At 45.4% G+C, this 20,724-nt stretch overlaps 1 protein-coding gene across 2 annotated transcripts in view; it reads left to right on the top strand.

Annotated features, from left to right (window-relative positions):
- The window catches only part of UBA1 (ubiquitin like modifier activating enzyme 1), a 47,633-nt gene that overhangs the window by 15,207 nt on the left and 11,702 nt on the right, over positions 1–20,724 (top strand). Inside the window, exons 1-10 of one of the 2 annotated variants that reach the window (XM_053371801.1) lie at positions 5,144–5,271; positions 13,830–13,946; positions 15,204–15,262; positions 15,455–15,623; positions 15,722–15,856; positions 16,767–16,873; positions 17,117–17,207; positions 17,468–17,600; positions 18,674–18,771; positions 19,141–19,287. In XM_053371801.1, coding sequence (XP_053227776.1) covers positions 13,830–13,946; positions 15,204–15,262; positions 15,455–15,623; positions 15,722–15,856; positions 16,767–16,873; positions 17,117–17,207; positions 17,468–17,600; positions 18,674–18,771; positions 19,141–19,287 — 1,056 coding nt within the window. In that variant the 5' untranslated portion in view covers positions 5,144–5,271. Of the gene's footprint in view, positions 1–5,143; positions 5,272–13,829; positions 13,947–15,203; positions 15,263–15,454; positions 15,624–15,721; positions 15,857–16,766; positions 16,874–17,116; positions 17,208–17,467; positions 17,601–18,673; positions 18,772–19,140; positions 19,288–20,724 lie in introns of those variants that run through there. The other variant, XM_053371800.1, reaches the window with a different exon arrangement.

The raw sequence follows: 20,724 nt of genomic DNA, 5'->3' as shown, positions 1-20,724 counted from the left end.
GCTTGGCTGAAGTGACCCGACAGGCCTAATGAAGTCTAGAGGCTGGAGGTCCACTGACTAAGCAATGACTCTTCAGGGTTTCAGGTGGGTTTTCCCCAGGCCTGCCTGGAGATGCCTGCAGTTGAACTACAGAGCAGATGCTCTACCGCTATGACTCTTCCCCAAAGGAAGATGCCACTCTATAAATGAAGCTAGATTGGCATGCAAGTGGATAAGGGCATTCTCAGTGGTGGCTCCACAACTGCGAAATGAAATGCCATGGCTCATCTGGCAAGCCCCCTCCGGGGTAGGTTTTAAGACCTGCCTTTAGCAGCTACTTTAACCTGACTTACAGAACTCCACCATTTTTGCCAGATTTTGTTTTTTTTTAAAATAAATGTTTATTGAGGTTTTATAAAACAAAAAGATCATCATTTCAAATAAATCAATCAATTAGATAAAGCCCAAACAGAAAACATAGAACAGAAAAACAAGAAAGAATACACACTTAACAAAAAAAGAAAAAGAAGAAAAAAGAAAAATCCACTTTTTAAATTTCAAAATTCCATGTCCCTCTGTCCTGACCTCCTCACATCTCTCTTTTTTGTGTTCCTCTTTGTTCCATCAAATTCAGCAAGTTCTGACCCTTTTTCAAACCTTACTTATAGTTATATATTTCTAGTTATTATGTCTCAAATTTCCCTTATCTTAGCCCATTACTCCACCTTATATACTATGACATAATATTATTCTGTTCATAACCCCCTTCTCCTTTTTTAAAAAATTCTTCTTTTCATTCACTTTTAACCAAATCCCACATGCCCTGTTACCTTCACTTCCCACATCATGTTAACACTCAAACATTTTACAATATTTTTGTAAATAGTCCTTAAACTTTTTCCAGTCCCGTTCCATCAATTCTTCTCCCTGGTCACGGATTCTGCATTTTTGCCAGATTTTGCTGCATTGGCATTGGTTTCGGTATTACAGTGGTACCTCGGGTTACATACACTTCAGGTTACACACGCTTCAGGTTACAGACTCCGCTATACCTCGGGTTAAGAATTTTTCTTCAGGGTGAGAACAGAAATCACGTGCGGCGGCAGCGGGAGGCCCCATTAGCTAAAGTGGTACTTCAGGTTAAGAACAGTTTCAGGTTAAGAACGGAGCTCTGGAATGAATTAAGTACGTAACCAGAGGTACCACTGTATTTTGAAATAGTGTTTTTATATTTTGTGGTGTTTTATGGTCTTAGATCGTGGCTTGTAAATAGCTTTGGGAAGAATTTTTCTTGAAAAGCCATATAGGTATATACCGTAATTAAAGAATGCATTTCTGCCCTGGATCATAGGGCTCTCATAGCACAATTCTATACATGTTTACTTAGAAGTAAGTCCAACTGAGTTCAGTTGGGCCTGTTTCCAAGAAAGGGAATACAAGCCTTCAGCTTCATTTAACTGATCTTCATGCTCCGAAGTCTGGTCTCAAATTTGTTAGATTTATATCCTGTCTTCTCAAAGGAGTGATGAAAGTTAGAGCACATATATGAGGTGATGTTGCTCACTAGAGAGTAGATCTTCCTAGTTCTGTTGATTATATGGACTTGTTTCTAGCACTGGGAGGGCACCTCTAGAACCACCTCTGCTTATGTTCTCTTGTCCTTGCCTTGAATGAGTTGGGTTTTGTGGCCTGGAATGTTTGTCTTTCTGGCACATGAGTATGACATGAGTGATGCCACTGGGTTCCTTCCTCCCCGAGGTCCTGTGATAGGCAGTAGGAGCAATCACAACTATAACGTGCATATTTGTGGCAGCCTGTTTTGACACTGATTTAAGTTGCTGGTTATGGTCATGGGCAACAATTAGTTTTCTGAAACATTCTGAATTATAAAATAGGGTGATTTGCATTGGGTAACCTGCATCAGAAACATTTCTGCTGTCTGAGAGCAGGGTTCACCAGCCTTTTTGAGCCAGCAGGCCCGTTTGGAAGTTTGAGAAAGGGCCATGGGTGCCAGTCACAAAATGGCTGTATTGGGTGTGTGACATAACACACAGTGGCTGGCATGTTTAAAATAGAGCAGGAAAGGAGACAGGAATGCAAAATGGTGTGGGTATTGCCCATCAATGGGGAGGGAAGGCGCCTTAGCTCTTTGCACCTCTCTTCTGTTCAGAACAGGTGGGATGATGGTTGTCTAGGTGCCAGGCTGGCGACTGCTCTCCTAGAGAATGATCTAATTTAGCATGTTAATTTTACTTGTATTTAGTAAACAAAACAAAAAAAATTGAAACTGAAAGCTTACCTCATATTATGCTTACAATAACGTCCACTCATTGTGTTCTCTTCTGCATTGGAGCCTTAATATAGCATGATGACTGCTAGATTATTCCAGGACAAAAAAATTAATGTGGATCTGATCCTCACTCCACAAATCTGATTGGGCCAGATTTGGAGGCTTCAGTGGATGTTCTTGGATAAAGCTTAGACAGATCGTGAGTGACAGGGCCCAGGAGGAGCACATGATGTAGGTGTGCATCAGGTCAGTCTTTTGGATGAAAGATTATGAGGAGCCCCACAAAAGAGTAAATAAAAGTATGAAAATGTGTTTAAAAGCAGCACCCCATTAATGAAGATGGACCAGAGGTTAATGGATACCATGAATAAGGGTCCTATCCTCATCAGTTATAGTCCTGTCCTCATCAGCTTTATAGTCCTGTCCTCTGGATTTTTGTCCCATGTTTTGCAACATTCTGGAGCAGTGAGTTCCAAGAAGCATTCATTTATTGTTGCTAGAAGTTTTGTTTTATTTTTGCCTGCTTGTGCTCCAAAATATTTTGGAATTGCAAGTAGTTGACCCATTGGCCCAAGAGAATAAAAGGCAGAAAATGGATGCAGTTGCTCTGCTTTTTCTGTTTTGAGCACCAGCCTTTTATTGATATTGAGCAGATATCATCATAATCATCTTATTATTTCTACCCCGCCTTTTTAAATTTGGGAGTTTATTTCTTGGGGACAGTTTGACTCTTAATTGCATTGTCGAGCTTTCAATTAGTCCTTGCAGACACTAATTCTGTGCCGTAGCATAGGCTTGAACTGATTGGTTCAAAATTGGGAAAGGAGTACGATAAGGCTGTATATTGTCTCCCTGCTTATTCAACTTATATGCAGAATTCATCATGCGAAAGGCTGGACTGGATGAATCCCAAGCCAGAATTAAAATTGCCGGAAGAAATATCAACAACCTCAGATATGCAGATGACACAACCTTGATGGCAGAAAGTGAGGAGGAATTAAAGAACCTTTAAATGAGGGTGAAAGAGGAGAGCGCAAAATATGGTCTGAAGCACAACATCAAAAAAACGAAGATCATGGCCACTGGTCCCATCTCCTCCTGGCAAATAGAAGGGGAAGAAATGGAGGCAGTGAGAGATTTTACTTCCTTGGGCTCCATGATCACTGCAGATGGTGACAGCAGTCACGAAATTAAAGGATGCCTGCTCCTTGGGAGAAAAGCAATGACAAACCTAGACAGCATCTTAAAAAGCAGAGACATCACCTTGCCAACAAAGGTCCGTATAGTTAAAAGCCATGGTTTTCCCAGTAGTGATGTATGGAAGTGAGAGCTGGACCATTAAGAAGGCTGATTGCCGAAGAATTGATGCTTTTGAATTATGGTGCTGGAGGAGACTCTTGAGGCTCCCATGGACTTCAGGAAGATCAAACCCATCCATTCTTAAGAAATCAGCCCTGAGTGCGCACTGGAAGGACAGATCCTGAAGCTGAGGCTCCAATACTTTGGCCACCTCATGAGAAGAGAAGACTCCCTGGAAAAGACCCTGATGTTGGGAAAGATGGAGGGCACAAGGAGAAGGGGATGACAGAGGACGAGATGGTTGGACAGTGTTCTCGAAGCTACCAGCATGAGTTTGACTAAACTGAGGGAGGCAGTGGAAGACAGGAGTGCCTGGCGTGCTCTGGTCCAGGGGGTCACGAAGAGTCGGACAAGACTAAATGACTAAACAACAAAGCATAGGTTGCTCCGCAAGAAAAGGAAGATTTGCACAAAGAGTTTTAAGTGCCCCATTCTTTCTGGCTGCACCTTGGTTTTATAGTAGGAGTAGCTGTCTTGTGGACGCGGGTGGCGCTGTGGGTAAAAGCCTCAGCGCCTAGGGCTTGCTGATCGAAAGGTCGGCGGTTCGAATCCCCGTGGTGGGGTGCGCTCCCGCTGCTCGGTCCCAGCGCCTGCTAACCTAGCAGTTCGAAAGCACCCCCGGGTGCAAGTAGATAAATAGGGACCGCTTACTGGCGGGAAGGTAAACGGCGTTTCCGTGTGCGGCTCTGGCTCGCCAGAGCAGCGATGTCACGCTGGCCACGTGACCCGGAAGTGTCTCCGGACAGCGCTGGCCCCTGGCCTCTTAAGTGAGGTGGGCGCACAACCCCATAGTCTGTCAAGACTGGCCCGTACGGGCAGTGGTACCTTTACCTTTACCTGTCTTGTGGCAAAAATGAAGTGAAATCCAGGGACTCACTGAAAACTAACCGATGCCTTTTTGTATGAGGACTTTGGAGTTGGTGACTGTGTCAACAATGAATCATGGCCTGGTAGAGTTAGAAGGGGCCCCCAGGCTCATCCAGTCCAACCCCTTGCAATGACAGATGGCCACCCAAGCTCTGCTTAAAAACTGCCTAGGAATGAGAGTCCACTGTTCTTCCTAAGCATTTTCCACACTGTTTAATGAATCACGATTTGCTGCGCTGCTCTTGACAGAAGGGAGAAGAGGACAGGTCTCTGCCCTGAGCGGCTTGCAGTCCGGGGCTCACCTGCTGATGAGGGGAGCAACAGGACTGAAGCCGCCAACACTCATGTGGGCTGAGACCTTGAGCTGCAGCCTGTGCATTGCCATGGGGCGGGGCCCCCGAAACGGAAAGTCCCGCCCCGCTTCCCGAGCCGGGAGGGCGGGGCTTCCCTTGCCTGGGGCTTTCATCATAAAAGGAGGCAGGTCTCCAGGTCAGGGGGCGGGGCCGGCGACCGACCGCCTCCCCGCGCCAGCCTATCCGGGCGCGCGGTACCTGTGAGGGGCAAAGGCCTAGCCCAATGGGGTTGCTCCGAGGGCCGGGCGGGGCTCTGTGCGGCTTGGAGGGGAGCGGAGCGGCGCTGAGGAGGTTTTTGTTCCGGGCCCGGCCGCCGCCATCTTGTGTCCGTGCGGGTCGGAAGAGGAGGAGGAAGCGGCAGCAGCGCGGAGCGGTGACTCGGCAGCAGCGGCGGCCGCGGCGGGGCCTGACACAGCCTCATTGGTAACGGCGGGGGGGGTCGCTCTCGGCTTCCTCGCTCCCTATTTCCATAGAAACAGAACCCGCCCAAGGATGCCTGTCGCCATAGAAACAAGGACTCTTCCCCCCGCCCCCCTCCCAGCCGCTCCGGCCTCGGCCTTCGGACTCCATAGCAGCCCCTCGGGCTCCTGGCCTCTCGCTGCTCCGTAGAAGGGGCGGCGGCCCGCCCTTGAGGAGCCAGGCTGGGAGGGGCGGGGGGCCCTTCCGCGTTTCTGTGTCACCGGCCTCTGCCTCGTGTTCGCTTCCTTCAGAAATGCCGCCCCCCGCCACTTGCCCCTTTTCTGCCAGAACTTGAAAGGAGCCCCCCCCCGAAGCGGGAGGGTGCGGCGCTTCCTTCTCGGTCCTCGCGTGACGCGCCTGGCCGGGACGCCCCTCGCGGAAGCCGGGAAGCGCCTGCGGCCTCGCTGCTTCTCTTTTCCCCCAGGATGGAGGGGGAGGGGATTACAGAGAAGAGCCAGGATAAAAAGTCCAGGGGGTCAGTCAGCTGGGAGCCATGGGAGCAGGCAAGTGCGGGGCTAGCGGGGGACGGGGAGCGTTTTAGCGCCTCTCCTGGCGGGGGCGAAAGGGATTCATTCCAAGGAGAAGGGAGCCCGGGATCTCTGGATACCCCATCCTTACCATTATTGCGGAGGTGCAAAACATGGGACGAGGCACATAATAGAGTAACAGCTCTTTCAAGCTTGCCTGGAGATGGCATGCCTTTGAAGGAAGCTCGATTTGGGGTGGGAGCTGCTATAGTCTCGGAAGAGAAATTTAAGCTGGTAAATAATTGCAAATGCTCATCGTTATTGGTTACAGGGTTGTGAGGCTGTACAATTTTCACAAAACGAACCAGCAACTTCTTTTGCTCAGGTGTCCTCCTGCATAGAAATCCACTTTCCTGTTAGGTCTCTTTAGGCTGGAGAGCATAGGAAGTCAGGATTGTTGCCTTTATCACTGATCCATATCCCTGTTATATATGTATTGCAGGGCAGTTTGAATGTAGGTCTGGCAGGCTGTTGCCCAGAAGGAATAGTGCCTGACTTACCCTGAGCAAGGGGTAGGCAACCTAAGGCCCATGGGCCGGATGCAGCCCAATCGCCTTCTAAATCCAGCCCGCGGACGGTCTGGAAATCAGCATGTTTTTACATGAGTAGAATGTGTGCTTTTATTTAAAATGCATCTCTGGGTTATTTGCGGGGAATAGGAATTCATTCATTTTTTCCCTTCAAAATATAGTCCAGCCCACCACATGGCCTGAGGGACAGTGGACCGGTCCACGGCTGAAAAAGGTTGCTGACCCCTGGGTTAAGTGGACAATTGCCACTTAATTAGGGGGTTGGACTCGATGGCCCTTGTGGTCTCTTCCAACTCTGATTCTATGAATTGCCTTCCTTACTATGACCCTTTATTGGCATCCTTTGTTAGAATGGGCTCCAGTGTGTAAGATAAATGGCAGCTGTTTGGGTGTGGCTCGAAACAACTGAGTGTCAAAGTTCTGCGAGAACTTGCAACATGTTATATGAGTGACCTGATTTTCTTGATCAGTAGTACTGTTAACTTATGGCTAACCTCAGCCAGATACTGTATAGTCTAAATCTATAGAGGGAGAGTAAGGATCTTAGCTTTATTCTCAGAAGCGTTTGTAGCAGGAAGGCTTGGAAAGGAGTAGAACTTGCTAAGGAATCATCTGTCAGTTCCATCTCATAATTCTTTCCTCTTACCAAACTACTTGGAATAGACTGTTTCTATCTCCCCTAATCTTGAGTGATCAGTGGTCTGCTTACAATAAGCAAATAAGGTTGGTGGAATTTTATTCCTCATCCTTGGTACAATTGAAAGGCTTGTGTGCTAAAGTTGTCAGACTGAAACCACATTGATTTAAATGTCTTTCTCTTCTAGTATCGCAGAACTAACATTTTGACAAGGGACAGTCATCTTAGCTAGCCTCTTTTGCTGTCTAGGTTCCAGATGGCTCAATTAGAATCTATTTTTTAAAAAAAATGTACTAGTCAAATGATGTTAGTCCCTATTTATTAATATATTAATCCTGATTAAAAGATTGTCTTTGACTAGTTGGAATTTTCAGATCAGCTGTTTTCTCCAACTCCCACCACAGTTTGCATTTTGATTACGAGGTCTGGTTATCACTTATTAGTTGACAACCGTGTTCGGTGTGAACGGTTTCTGTTTAGCAACCAGCTACATGTGCCAACTTTCAAAGATCTGATTCCCTGCATATGGTCGGCCTCTGCAAATGGGCACTTATGTAAAAGGAAATAGCCACAGTAATATCAGTCAAGTATGGAAAGGACTAAATCACATCCTTTATGCGGGCGTTTGGTTCACTCTCACTCTGTTTCCTCCCTTGTCTTTTTGTAGCATTTGCCTGGATGATCAGTTATGACCTGGAATATTTTTTGGCTTATTGTTTTTCTCAGATGCCAGGTTCTATCTGATGTGCCTTATCACATCACCCCAAATGGGTCTCGTGTCAACATGATTAGTTTGGTTTTGCCATACCTAAATTCAAGGTGTAAACATGTTTTTTCACATTGGCCTAAGTGCCTGCATGCTGGTACTACAGTCATTCAGATTAAACCGTTTGGCTGGCTTACTTGTGTTGAATACTCCATCTGGGGTTCAAATAAGAGTTAAACTTCTTCAAACATTTCTGAGGAAGAGTACCATACTATTGCAGCTCTTATGTTTCCATCAGGCTGGTTTTTATCAGATAATAATATCTCATACACTCTTGTTTCCCGTGATGAAATAGCATTCGGTGCTGGGAGTGTTCGACCAAGGAGTGCCCAGGTTGTCCTTCAGTTCTTGCAGTTAAACCAATTGGAACTTGAGTTTTCCTTTATTTTTCTTCAGTAGTTAATTGTTTCGACATTTTGCACATGAATTCATTTGCTGGACAGCATATCTGCCACAGAATTCCTGGATTTGTGAAGCATTTTGGGGTACTGCCTTAGTTCAGGGGGTGGTACTAATCAGGTTTTTTATCCTTTGTAAATTGAGGGCATCCTAGAGTGTGCCTGACACTCCCCTATTGCTTTCAGTTGCTGAGGTAGATCAGTAATGCTCAAAAAGTTGTCCTTCTGAGAAACCTGCTCTCTATGGCTGACCTTTTAATCAGGGGCTGATAAGCTTCCAAAGGATTCCAAGGTTCATAGGAAAACTACTGGGCGAGACTGTTGCTTGTTCCGAACTCAAGACTAATATACCCCTTTGCAGTTTTCCCTATACGGTGGTACCTCCGGTTGCGGACGGGATCCGTTCCGGAGCTCCGGTTGGATCCTGAGGTTTCCGCAACTAGAGGGACTGCTTCTGCGCATGCGCACACGGTGAAATCTGGAAAAATACTTCCGGGTTTGTCACATTTGCATCCTGAAGGATACGCAACCAGAGGTGTGTGTATCCAGAGGTGTCACTGTAATCTGTTTTATCTTTGGGGTCTATTGTTGCTGTGCTAGAAATATGCTGCAACATTGGATAAGGTGAATAAGAAGGTGGGAGCTCTTTTTGGGCTCTCCACCAAATGATTACATTGTTCAGTAGCCTTTTAATTCAATTGGATGTGGTGGACCATGCTAGAGTTGCTTTCCTCATTGGAGATGCACCTTCTTAAACAATAGTCACACTAAAAATTGCTGAGCTCACTGATTACCTGCTTTTATTAATCAAAGAGCTGACTGCTGTGGTTTTTGTCAGTCCTCCCTGCATAGAGGATGCACCATCTCTCTCAAAACCATAGTAAGACTGAAACTTATCAGGACCATGGACCCAAGTAAAGACAAGCTTTTGCATTAAACTAATTAAGTAAAATAAGTATTTCTCAGAAAGTCGGAAGGGAATTTTAATTCTGTTTAACTTCTAGACGACAATATAGCAAGATTCCTCATCAGTCCCTTTTTAATTGCTTGTTGTTGTATCTGGATTTGTGATGCCAGTTTCTTGGTTCCCGGTACTGCAGCAAATTACCTTCTCTGCATTAGCAGGACATGTGGTTTAGCTTATTCATATGAGATTGAACCTGTTTTCCATCTACAGATTCTCCTGAAGGCAACTGATAAAGTACAATGAACCTTTAATCTGTCTCTCTCTGTGTGTGTGCATATATTCCAGTATGTCCCAAATCTGTGAAAGCCAAAATTCCCCATCTTGTTTGATTTTATTCATTTGCAGAAAATTAACTACAGCCCAAATTTAGAAAAAAATACTGTGGTGGTGAACAAAACAAAATTACATACTTGGATAATAGTACAAAAATGCAACAAATCACTAGTTCACCTCCCAGAGAAAGCATGGGTGAACAAGTTAGTTTTCGGCAGTTGCCTCCATGCCAATACAGTGGTACCTCGGGATGCGAAGGCGATCTGTTCCGGAACCCCGTTCACATCCTGAACAGAACGTAAGACGTGTCTGCACATGTGCGGGTCACATTTCATCGTTTCCGCGCATGTTAAAAGTCCATAACTTGAACAGTTAAATGATTTCTGTAAATTTTGTCGCACTATCTGGACACCTTTTAAAATTATGTCAATAGACCAGGTCAGATTTTGGGCTGTTATGCAAGTTTTGAGTTTGCTGGCAGATGGTTTCTTCTTTGATCAGGGATTTTTTTTTCTATTCTAAAGCTTTCTCTTTCTTCCTTTTACTATATATATATATATATAGAAGAAACTCTTTGAGGTCTCAGAATCCTTAATGTGAATGCACATGGTGTGTCCATTAAAAAAATAAATAAAAGCATTGAATTTAAAATACACATCAAGGCATTAAAGTTTACATCTTTATGTACCATTTATGTCGTGGTGTGTATCCCAAATTTAACTGAACTGAATTGGGTTTCCTTTTGCATGGAATGGCTTCTATTTTGGTTATGCATTTAAGCTTACCGTTCATAGGTAAGATTCAAAAATTAATCCCATAAGCGGAAGCCTGTGCAAGAACTTCCACTTGTGCAACAGGGATTTCCCCCTTCTATCACCAACACCCTGAAGTTGGCTCAGGGTGTTAAGAAGAACCCCCACCCCAGAACAGCGTGCCAGGGAGGAGTGGGGGAAGTTCTGTCTAACAAGCCCAAATGATTGCACTGATGGAACAATCGCTTTAGCACAACATTGAATTCCACCCAGCATGTATTTTGCCTTATTGCAGAAATAGTTTAAATTATGTTCTTGTTTGTCCTGAGATGCTTATGTACTATATATCCTAGCCTAGAATTCCCTTTGCTAGCTGTTAAGGTACCTCAGTTCTCTTTTAAAAAAGAAACGAAGTTCGCTTCAGCCCCATTTCATTTTCTGTTTTAGTAAGCCCTTTCTATAGTACCCCAAGACACAACAGATAAGTCCTCATGTCCTGCCCAATCCTATTTCCTGTCTTCTCTTTCCTTGTCCTCTAACCTTTTAGATCTAGGTACTCTTTTCTTGTGTGTCACATTCTGTCAAAGATTGAGCAAATTGTAGATTGCTTTGCCTCTTGGAAGGCTGCATTTGTGCTTCTTTCTGACATGTCTTTCAGATCCTGGTTTTCTCCTGGTTGAAGAAATGTAGTCACTTGTCACCAACTTGCTGTGTCACTGTTGGCTTCCTGTATGGGGTGCAGAGAGGGTGTAGCTCTGCAGAAATGCAAGCAGTTGTTTATGCTGTGGGAGTATAAGGACAAAGCTGCAACTGGAGTGCTGGAACTGAGGCTACTGTCCCAGCTGTCTGTTTTGGGACCCAAGAATAAAAGCAGTACTTGTGGATGAATTTAAGCGGCCACTGTACAAAAGAACTGGCTCAGATTCAGGACACTGGGCACTGGGATTGGTGTTCAGGGAGGAAGTAGGGATGTAGTGGTCTTTCCCTTCATCACCACTGGTTTGTGATGCTGGATGGTATTTCTTCTTCACCTTTCTTCTGCCTGCCTATGATCTCTCTATTAACAGAAGGTAGCCGATGGTCTGTTGAAAGATCATCGGCCAGTTTCTAGTGGACTACTTGGTGCCTGCCAGGAATCATGCAAAAAAATCTGAGCTAGGTGTACCTTGGGGATGCTCTTTATGTCCTGAAGCAAGTATGAATACGCAGGATTGCTTTGTAAATTTTTGAAATGCATAAATGGGAATTTAGGTCAAAAGAAACAGTAGACAAAACAAGACCAAAGTTGACCTGCCTAGGGTTATATGAAGAAACTTGTTTGAACTCGGTCCACTTGGATAAATTCACACATTGTAAAAGCTAATGAATTATCTCAAATCAAATAAGTGTAACTGCATATAATTCTAAGAGGTTTTCAGTATAAGCTGAGATCCTGACCATAAACTCCTAGGGAATTAGTCCTGCTGAATTCAGTGGGGTGTATGGTAATTTCTCAGTAGGCACATATTAGGATCTACCTGCATACCTCCAGTGGCATAGAGATTATTACCATTATCTCTGTTATATGGTGTGACCAAGTCCCAATTTTCCACTTAGAGTTCTTTGTTGGTCAGCCACGTCTCTACAAAGTCTCCCTGTTGGGAGAGGTCTTTGGACCTGTAAAGAGAGAACCTGATTGCATTCTGCTTTTCCTTGATCTTCCAAGCCCATTGCTTGGAAATTCCGAATGATCTAACCTCTGCCAGCTAAGGCTGATTGTTTCCCAGCTGACTCATATCCAGCCCCTCCCTTGCCAGCCCTGTCTGTGTGACTTATGATTCTTCCTGTACTGAGCTGGAGAACTCTGCTGGGAGGGAGCAGCCTAGAATGAGGTCATGTGGTTCAGATGTCCACATTGAGATTTAGCAGCTTTACACAGTGGGTTAGTCTAGGCCAGATTTGATGAAGTGAACATGCGTGAGGGCTGGTCAAAGTTGTTGAGCTTTTTTAAGGATTGCTCCCCTGTAAAGTTGTTGGGTTAGGGTTATTGGGTTGAGCTTACATTTACACTTCAGTGTTTAGGAGACAGAATAGAACAGTGTCTGTGGTCAAAGTTCAAAGAAACAAGCTGTCCATTATTAGTGGCATCTCCTTTCCTGGGCTGCTTCAACTCCTGAGACTCTACAGCAGCCTTTGTCAACCTGGTACCCCAGATGATGGAGACTACAACATCCAGCAGCAGCAGCTAGCATTATCCATCCACCTATCTTCCCATTTTTGATCCACCTGTCTCCAGGGAGTTCAAGGCAATCTACGTGGTTCTTCTCCCCTGCCCTCACTTTAACTCTCACAGGGGAGCCATGAAAGGGAGGGGGGAGGTAGGAGAACGGGATGCTGCCCCGAGCGCCCCCCCCACGTGATCTTCCCGCCCGTCAGCTGTTTCCTCCACCATTCACACGGGCACACATTACCCACTCCCAGGAGCGTCCAGCGAGGGTCGATGCTGGAGAGCTGCAGTTCTCCATCAATGCTGAAGAGAAAGCGGCAAGATCCTCTGCGCTCTACTTAAATGGGGTTAGGCCATGCCCCCGGCTGACCAGATTGGTCGACCAAAGGAGTGACACAGGGGAGAGCTCCATGACAAGCCCGCAACACCATTTCCCTGGTGAAGAGAAATGGCTTTGGTGGAGCGTTGGCTGCTGGGCAGAACAAGATGAGCAGCAGGTGCTCAGGGACCGCAACAGATTCATTTCTCATAATTGCTTGGGGGTGGTGGAAGAAATTGACCAGCGGGCCGGATTTGGCCCCCGGGCTGGACTTTGGACATGCCTGGTCTAAGATTTCCTTCTCAGTAACAGCAGGCAATAGGGGGGTGTCTTTTTATGTTGATAATAAAACACATTTGGAGGGACGCGGGTGGCACTGTGGGTAAAACCTCAGTGCCTAGGACTTGCCGATTGTATGGTCGGCGGTTCGAATCCCCGCGGTGGGGTGAGCTCCCGTCGTTCAGTCCAAGCTCCTGCCCTCCTAGCAGTTCGAAAGCACCCCTAAGTGCAAGTAGATAAATAGGTACCGCTTTATAGCGGGAAGGTAAACGGCGTTTCCGTACGCTGCGCTGGTGCTGGCTCGCCAGAGCAGCTTCGTCACGCTGGCCACGTGACCCGGAAGTGTCTTCGGACAGCGCTGGCTCCCGGCCTCTTAAGCGAGATGAGCACGCAACCCCAGAGTCGGTCACGACTGGCCCGTACGGGCAGGGGTACCTTTACAGGACATTTGGTAGCACCGAACTTCCTAAGCCAACACTTTGGGAAATCTGTGAGTGCTGCAACATCGTATTAACTGTTAGGACATACTAGTGAGTACCTCCAATGGAATAGCCTCCTTTTCATAGCCTAAAAGGCCAGTGCTATCGGTCCTTCAGATGAAGGAGCTGCGTGTCCCATTTGGCAGCAAAGACCTGCTTAGGACTAACATCGAGGGGACCTTCACTTTTTATGACTCATTCATTGCAAGAGTCAAAAGGTTTTGCTTCCTCTCACCCCTGCTTCACATGAAATGACAGTCTTGTATATTTGGGCAGAGCCAGAATTCTGCTGCCAGAAGCCATCACAATCAAGGGACTTTGTGCCTTGCAGGCTATAGACCAAGCCTTGTATTCTTAACAAGTTGTATTTTCCCCTTTACTGCATTCAGATGTCCAGCTCGCCGTTGTCCAAGAAGCGTCGCTTGTCTGATTCGGAGACGAAGACGGGTTCAAACTGCTCCTCTGGCAAATCCGTACAGACTGATCTGCGCGAGGCGCCTGCCAACGTAAGACTTTGTGTTGAGCCCATTTCTTACATCCTGATTCTTAGTGGGGAAACTTTAGTATCTGTTCCAAGGAGAAACTAGGTCAGACCCCACAGTCTTGATATTAGTAAAGGGTTTGTTGCCATGATGGGTGGAACAGAAAAAGGGTCTGTTTGTCACCAGGAACTTGTGTAGTTCTGCACCATCTTTTGGGTGTAGGGTGGGCCACCCTGTCAGGGCTGAGGGTGAGAAAGATTTGACTACTGTAGTTTCTTGGTGCAGCAGTAATTTACCTTTTCCTCTGAGGTGACAATTACACAAGAGAAAACAAAAGGGCAGCCTCAGGGATATCATTTAGATGCAAACTAGACATGCCCCAGAATTTTGCTCACAGACCTCTTGCATCCTTGACAGTGCAGTCATCCCCACCTTCCTCCCTTGTAGATCTCAGTGGGAGTTGTTGGGAACCTTGTTATCTGCAAGCAAATGTTCAAGGCAGCTATCGTAAAATCAGCACAAGAACTCAACACTCCTGTAAAATGTAATAGCTGGTTGGGACTGTCTCTGAATATATTGGAAATCAGTATTAACTAGCCAAACATCCTGCTTCTACCAACTGTTTGGAGCCTTCAGTTATGCTCAATAGCCCAGCATTACAGCCTTAAACCTCAGGCTTTTGTGTAGATTAGGCTCTCCTGCCCTACCATAATGTGTGCAAGTAGCAGGCAACCAGCAAGAGAACCCTTCTCCTTATTCAGCAGGTCATTTGGAGAATAGAGGCACCAGCTGCATGACTTACAGCTGCCTTCGTTCCTAATTCTGGCTCAGGTCTTGATTTGAGCTGGAAAGGCCTCAAACTATACAGCTGGAAATTCCATTATTGGGATAAGATTATGTGAATTGAATGTATAGGCATATATATAGCTTGGTCCCATTTGCTGAATGTCAAATATTAGACGGCCAATATTGTCAAATGCTACAAAATAGTTGAAAGGGTGGATGGGTTTGCAACTCTGCTTCCTGACCATGAGCAGCCTTGGCTGTTCCCTTTAGAAACAGACTGTGCATGTTAAGTTTTTGTCAGCAACCAGGAGGCCTGGAAATGCATGTATTTTTAAAGAAAGAATGCTTTGATTTCCAAAAAGCTTCAATAGTCATTGCATTTTGTACTATTCAGTATTCCACTTATTCTGTGGTACAGTCAAATAGCTTAAGAGGAAAACACTGTGTTGGTGCAAGTTCTGCTAGCGATCACCCTCTTTCCTTTCTTTTTTCCAGGGTATGGCCAAGAATGGAAATGAAACGGACATTGATGAGGGTCTGTACTCAAGGCAGCTGTAAGTACCAGAAAGGCGGGGGGGGGGGTCACCATTACAAAAGGAGTTGTGGTGCTATTCTTCTGTGGCTCTTGATCTTCAGCTGTTTTTCTGCTGCTGAGAGGCAGCAGTTTCGGGGCGGTTTTGGTTGGGAAGCCAAGGCTCTGAAATTAACCCTTTGGGATTCTTCCCTCCACCCTTTGTTCTGAGCAGATATGTACTGGGCCATGAGGCCATGAAACGAATGCAGAATGCCAACATTCTGGTGTCTGGCCTGCGAGGACTGGGTGTGGAGATTGCCAAGAACATCATCTTGGGAGGAGTGAAATCTGTCACAATCCATGATCAGGGTGTGGCTGAGTGGTCTGACCTCTCTTCCCAGGTAGAGTCCTCCTGCATTTACCTAAATGGCCTAAAGTGTGTTCCTTCTGGTAGGCATACTGCTCCATACATTTCATACTCTTTCCCCTCACTCTCCAGTTCTACCTGCGTGAGGAGGACCTTGGAAAGAATCGAGCTGAAGTATCCCAGCCTCGACTAGCTGAGCTGAACTCCTATGTACCTGTTACTTCTTACACTGGGCCCCTCAGTGAGGACTTCCTTAGCAACTTCCAGGTACTGTAAAGCAGGATGGCAGCTTATCGATAGCTGGTTTTCTCTTCATAGGGGAAATGTCGGCTTGGTTTTCAGAAGAGAGGAGGGTTAGATTAGCAGGATATAATAATTACCTTTGAACAGATCAAGGGTCCATCTAGTCTAGAATTTTGTCTTCAGCAGTGGACAGCAAGGTGCTTCTGGAATTTCAGAGAACAATTCAGTATAACAATAGTGGTTGTGATACTTTGTCCCCACCATCTAACATTCCAAATGGTATTGCCCCATACATTAAGGTTCCATTTAATTATCAGGGCTAACAATGTGACATGCATCTCATTTGTACATATACTGAATATCATCTTCCTCTCCATTTGCTCACGTAGCTTGCGGAGAGCCGTTTTGAATCTCTTTAGTCTGCTTGGAACTTGGCCATCATGAACTGTTTGTCATTTGGAGGCCAGGTTCCTCCACTATTTCCTTGACTCCGGATCGTTTAGCAATCTTAGATAACACAAGTCCTAATACAAATCCTTGTGAAGAGGCAGGGGCTGCACTGCTTACTTTAGAGCTCTAGGCATAACTGCTGCTGCTTTTATGTGTACGTTTCCATGTTTTCTGCTGCAGTCAGTCTAATCCTGTGGGTGCATATAGCTTTAAGAGCCAGCTAGCCACAGGAATTCACTGGTGAGAGATTCTAAGAAAAGTAATATTATTGAAAGCAGAGCTTCTTAATTCTCTGTGCCATAGAACAGAGTGGAAAAAGCAGTGTTGTGGAGAAAAGCCCTCTTGTTGTTTAGCCTTCCTGTTCTGCTAAACTTCACTCTAAGAATGAGCCGGTACAGAGCTCAAGATCTGTGGTGTTACCAACAGCGGCAGAGTGTTTGTTGCCTAGAGTAGCACTTAGAAGGATCTTTTGCCCCTTCTGCAGGTGATTGTGCTCACTAACTGTCCCTTGGAGGAGCAGCTGCGCATAGGTGACTTCTGCCATGGCAAAGACATCAAGCTGGTCGTGGCCGATACAAAGGGCCTTTTCGGGTAAGATGTAATTCCAGCTCTGTTCTTTTATCTCTGCTATATCAACCCTTGACCGTTTCCTTTGGCTGGGCTCTCCATCCTGTCTAACATGGGCAGCTTTGAGAGTTCCAGTCTTTATAGCCAATAACATGTCCAGCCCAGCCTTACTGCTTAGGGTATTGTTGCATCAGTGACAGCATTGAGAGTTGGGTTGCAGTGGAAATGGCACTATTGGCCCCTCACCCTGTTTCCTTTTCCTTACAGCCAGTTGTTCTGTGACTTTGGTGATGACATGGTTGTGACAGACACTAATGGGGAGCAGCCACTCAGCGCCATGGTCTCCATGATTACCAAGGTAATTCCTTCCTGAGGCCGGAAGCCACAACTATTTCCTGTAATGGAGATGTGCAGTCTTCCTTATAGAGGGCACATGTATGCATTGCCTCCTGCAACGTCTTGCATTGATTTCGACACTGGACGTCCTTGGAGGTTTTTATGCAGAAGTTGGATGGCCAGCTTTAATGGATGCTTTACCTGACATTCCTGCATAGGACTAAATGCTCCCCAGGGTCCCTTCCAACTCTACAGTTCTGTGATTCCCTTATTTCTGTACAGGGGTGCCCTGGAGAGGTAACCTGTCTGGATGAAGCTCGGCACGGTTTTGAGACTGGCGACTTCGTTTCCTTCACTGAAGTTGAAGGCATGAAGGAGCTCAACAATTGTGAACCAATGGAAATCAAAGTGCTTGGTGAGACCCTGTTGGTGCCTTGACTAAGCAGAGCAAGTCTTGGATGTCACTTGAATGGGATGCTTGCTGGGGTTTTAGGCTCTCTAAGTGTCTGGCAAAACTACCTGGATAGATATTAATGCCTTTCAGTGGTGTTCTAGCATTTACTTTAATTATTTGGAATTTTAGCCTGCTCTGTCCCCATATACCCTAAGAGGGTTACAATAGATTAAACATGCCATGTACAATTAGACAAATGTTAATTCTGACCATCCTCTTTCTTGTCCGCTTTCATGATTGTCTTCCTAAGAGCCCTTTTCTAAACTAGACACAGCCTATCAATCCCTAAATCAACAAACATTCCCATTCTCTAGCATTCCATCCCTAAAACAATCATGCAATTTAAGTCTCCTCCTACTGTCTTACACCTGAGAGCACACCATTCCCTTCACTCAAAACCGTATCAACCCCTTTACACATAGGCATAGAATAAAATTCATTTCACAACCTGTTCATGTCTCCTTTTTTTCTGTTTCCTCTGGTATATGGAGACATAACACTTCTCTCCTTCCCCAAATTATAATTTAATCCTATTAAAAGGATTGAAAGATCTCTTCCATACTTTTATTATAGAGTGTCCCCAATTGCAATATTGGCAGAGCTGGCCCTCTCGGTAGTTCTTGTACACTCAGAGGCTCAAGAGGAGTGGCAGCTCAGGAGAGGGCCTTCTCTGTGGCAGCCCCTCAGCTGTGGAACTCCCTCCCCACAGAGGTGCATCTGGCACCTTCATTGTACAGCTTTTGGAGAATGCTGAAGGCGTGCCGCTTTGCTTTTGATACCAGTAGTGTATATTTTTGGGGCCCACTTTATTTTTGTGATGGTAAGCTGTTTTAAACTGTGTTTAATATTGTGTGTTAATGTTGTAATCTGCCCTGGGACCTTAGGGTGAAGGGCAGGTAATAAATAGTTGTACTAATAATAACATTTTGGCATGGTTGCTGGAGGCCCTGACCCAAATACCGTTTTATTCCTAGTTTGATTTCTCGCATGAGACTGACAAAAACATGTGTTCTCTCTCTCTCTTTCTCTTTCAGGCCCCTACACATTCAGCATTGGCGACACCTCCAACTTTTCAGACTATATACGTGGTGGTATTGTCACCCAGGTCAAGATGCCAAATAAGATTAGCTTTGTAAGTGTTGTTGCTGACAGACTCTGGCTTTTTTGCAGTGCTCTTGTGCTGGAACAGCCTGGTCCCCTTTGGGCCACATGTGCCATTCCTTGGGAGGCATCATGATCTGGAGCTATCGACTCTCCCCTTGGCCATAGAAAATTGAGCCATGAAGTGATCTTACGCGCTTCCCATTTCACTGGATTGATAGTGCTGCCCCAATTATAGTGAATGTTCCTATCTAGGGTTCTGGAATGTTTAACCTACAACTGCAGTGAATGTGGCAGTATTGAAGTTCCACTGTTTATATTGGATAAAGCAGGTGTCTCCATGTTCAAAGAGAATATTCATGTGCTTATCAGGGCACACTTTCTCACTCTTCTCTTCCAGAAATCTCTGCGCACTTCTCTGCTGGAGCCAGAGTTCATCATTACTGACTTTGGCAAGTTTGACCGACCAGGTCAGTTGCACTTGGGATTCCAGGCCTTGCACGAGTTTCGCAAGAAGCATGATCGTTTCCCCAAGCCCCGTAATCAGGTAGGTTGTTCCTTCTTGGTGGTAATGTGGTACCTTTATCTCCATGATTTGAAGTTCTCTATAGCTGCAGCTGCTCATACTAGCCACAGAAACCCCAAGTTTTGTAATAAGCAGAACTTCCCTCCTGAGAACATTAGTGCAGATAGCATTTTATGTAAAAAATCTGACATTATATCAGGCAACTCAGTTTTGCTTCATTTTGAAGCTGAGGGCCAAACTTGTTGTGTCATGTTAAATTCACCTTTTCACCATTAAAAATGAAAATAGCATCTGTTTGAGGCTGATAATTATCCTGACTGCAGCAGATGGAGAGGATTTTGTTGCTTTCCTCCTTCATTTGGGCTCCTGATTGTACACCCAAAGCTGTTACTTGCATTGGGAGAAAAGCTCCTGTGGGCACTACTTGCACTTCAGATGCAAGACTCAGTGTGTCTAGTTTGGCCCCAACCCTTTCAGTTTTTGCACAGTTGCTGTTTATTTTCCAAAGGTACTGTTCAGGCAGGGAGTGGAAATGGAAATGACTGGTATATGGGAAAGAAGATGTGATCATTGTTGTATGTAATGTTGTTGGGGTTTAAGTGTGTGCATGTTTAGTTGTGAACCCTGTCAATGTGAATTGTGCATCCAGAAAAAAACAGTTCTACACATGTGATTTTATCATTTTTAGTTGTTTGCATCATTCTGGCATTATTACTCAAGTGGAGGGGCAAGAAGTTATGGGGGGGTACTTTGTGCTCTATAACTTATTCACAACTGCCTGTGCCTCTGTGCCAGGACTGGTCGTTGTCCTCTTCAGATCACCACACAAACGCTTCTTGTCTTTTATAACTTTTTATTGCGTATTAACAAAACAATCTTATAAACGGTTCTTAACTATTATTCCTCAGAGTCAGTTCTTTCAGATACCTTCTGAGCTCTGCTTCTCGGTGACCAGCCACTCTCAAAATGGCGAAGGTGCCCTTCCCTTCGCTTTCCCGCTCTTTTTCCTACCCTCCTGGCTAGTGCTGGCTTGTATCTACCCGTCTCCCAATCTGAGCTAGAACTGAACCCTTGCCTTTCCTGTGAACAGCCGGTCCCTCCCTGTTGTTCCTGTTGCTCTCTTCTGTTAGATTCACTGCTCCCCTTCCCCCTTGGGGAATGCTTTCTCCCTCTGAGAAACTGGAAACTTCTAACTCTTCCCTGAAACTCTGTGGGGTTAAATACCTACAATCCTTGTTTAATAGGTATGTGTGAGAGCTGGGCAACAGCACAGGGCAAAGGCTGTACTTCAGTTCTTGAGTCTCCTGCAGATACTATTCTATCAGTTTCAAAAGTATTGCCAGAAACTTTGCAAGGGGATTAGATGTATTTATTGTAGTTCCATTCCATTATCTTTGTCAAATCTCTGCATGCCTGAATGATCCTGCAATCTAACTGAACATTAGGGGCTTTTCCTAG

This window comes from Podarcis raffonei, chromosome 17 (genome assembly GCF_027172205.1).
Source record: "Podarcis raffonei isolate rPodRaf1 chromosome 17, rPodRaf1.pri, whole genome shotgun sequence".
Lineage (NCBI taxonomy): Eukaryota > Metazoa > Chordata > Lepidosauria > Squamata > Lacertidae > Podarcis > Podarcis raffonei.
Note: the sequence above shows the minus strand (reverse complement) of the source record. Positions and strands in the feature narration are given on the sequence as shown.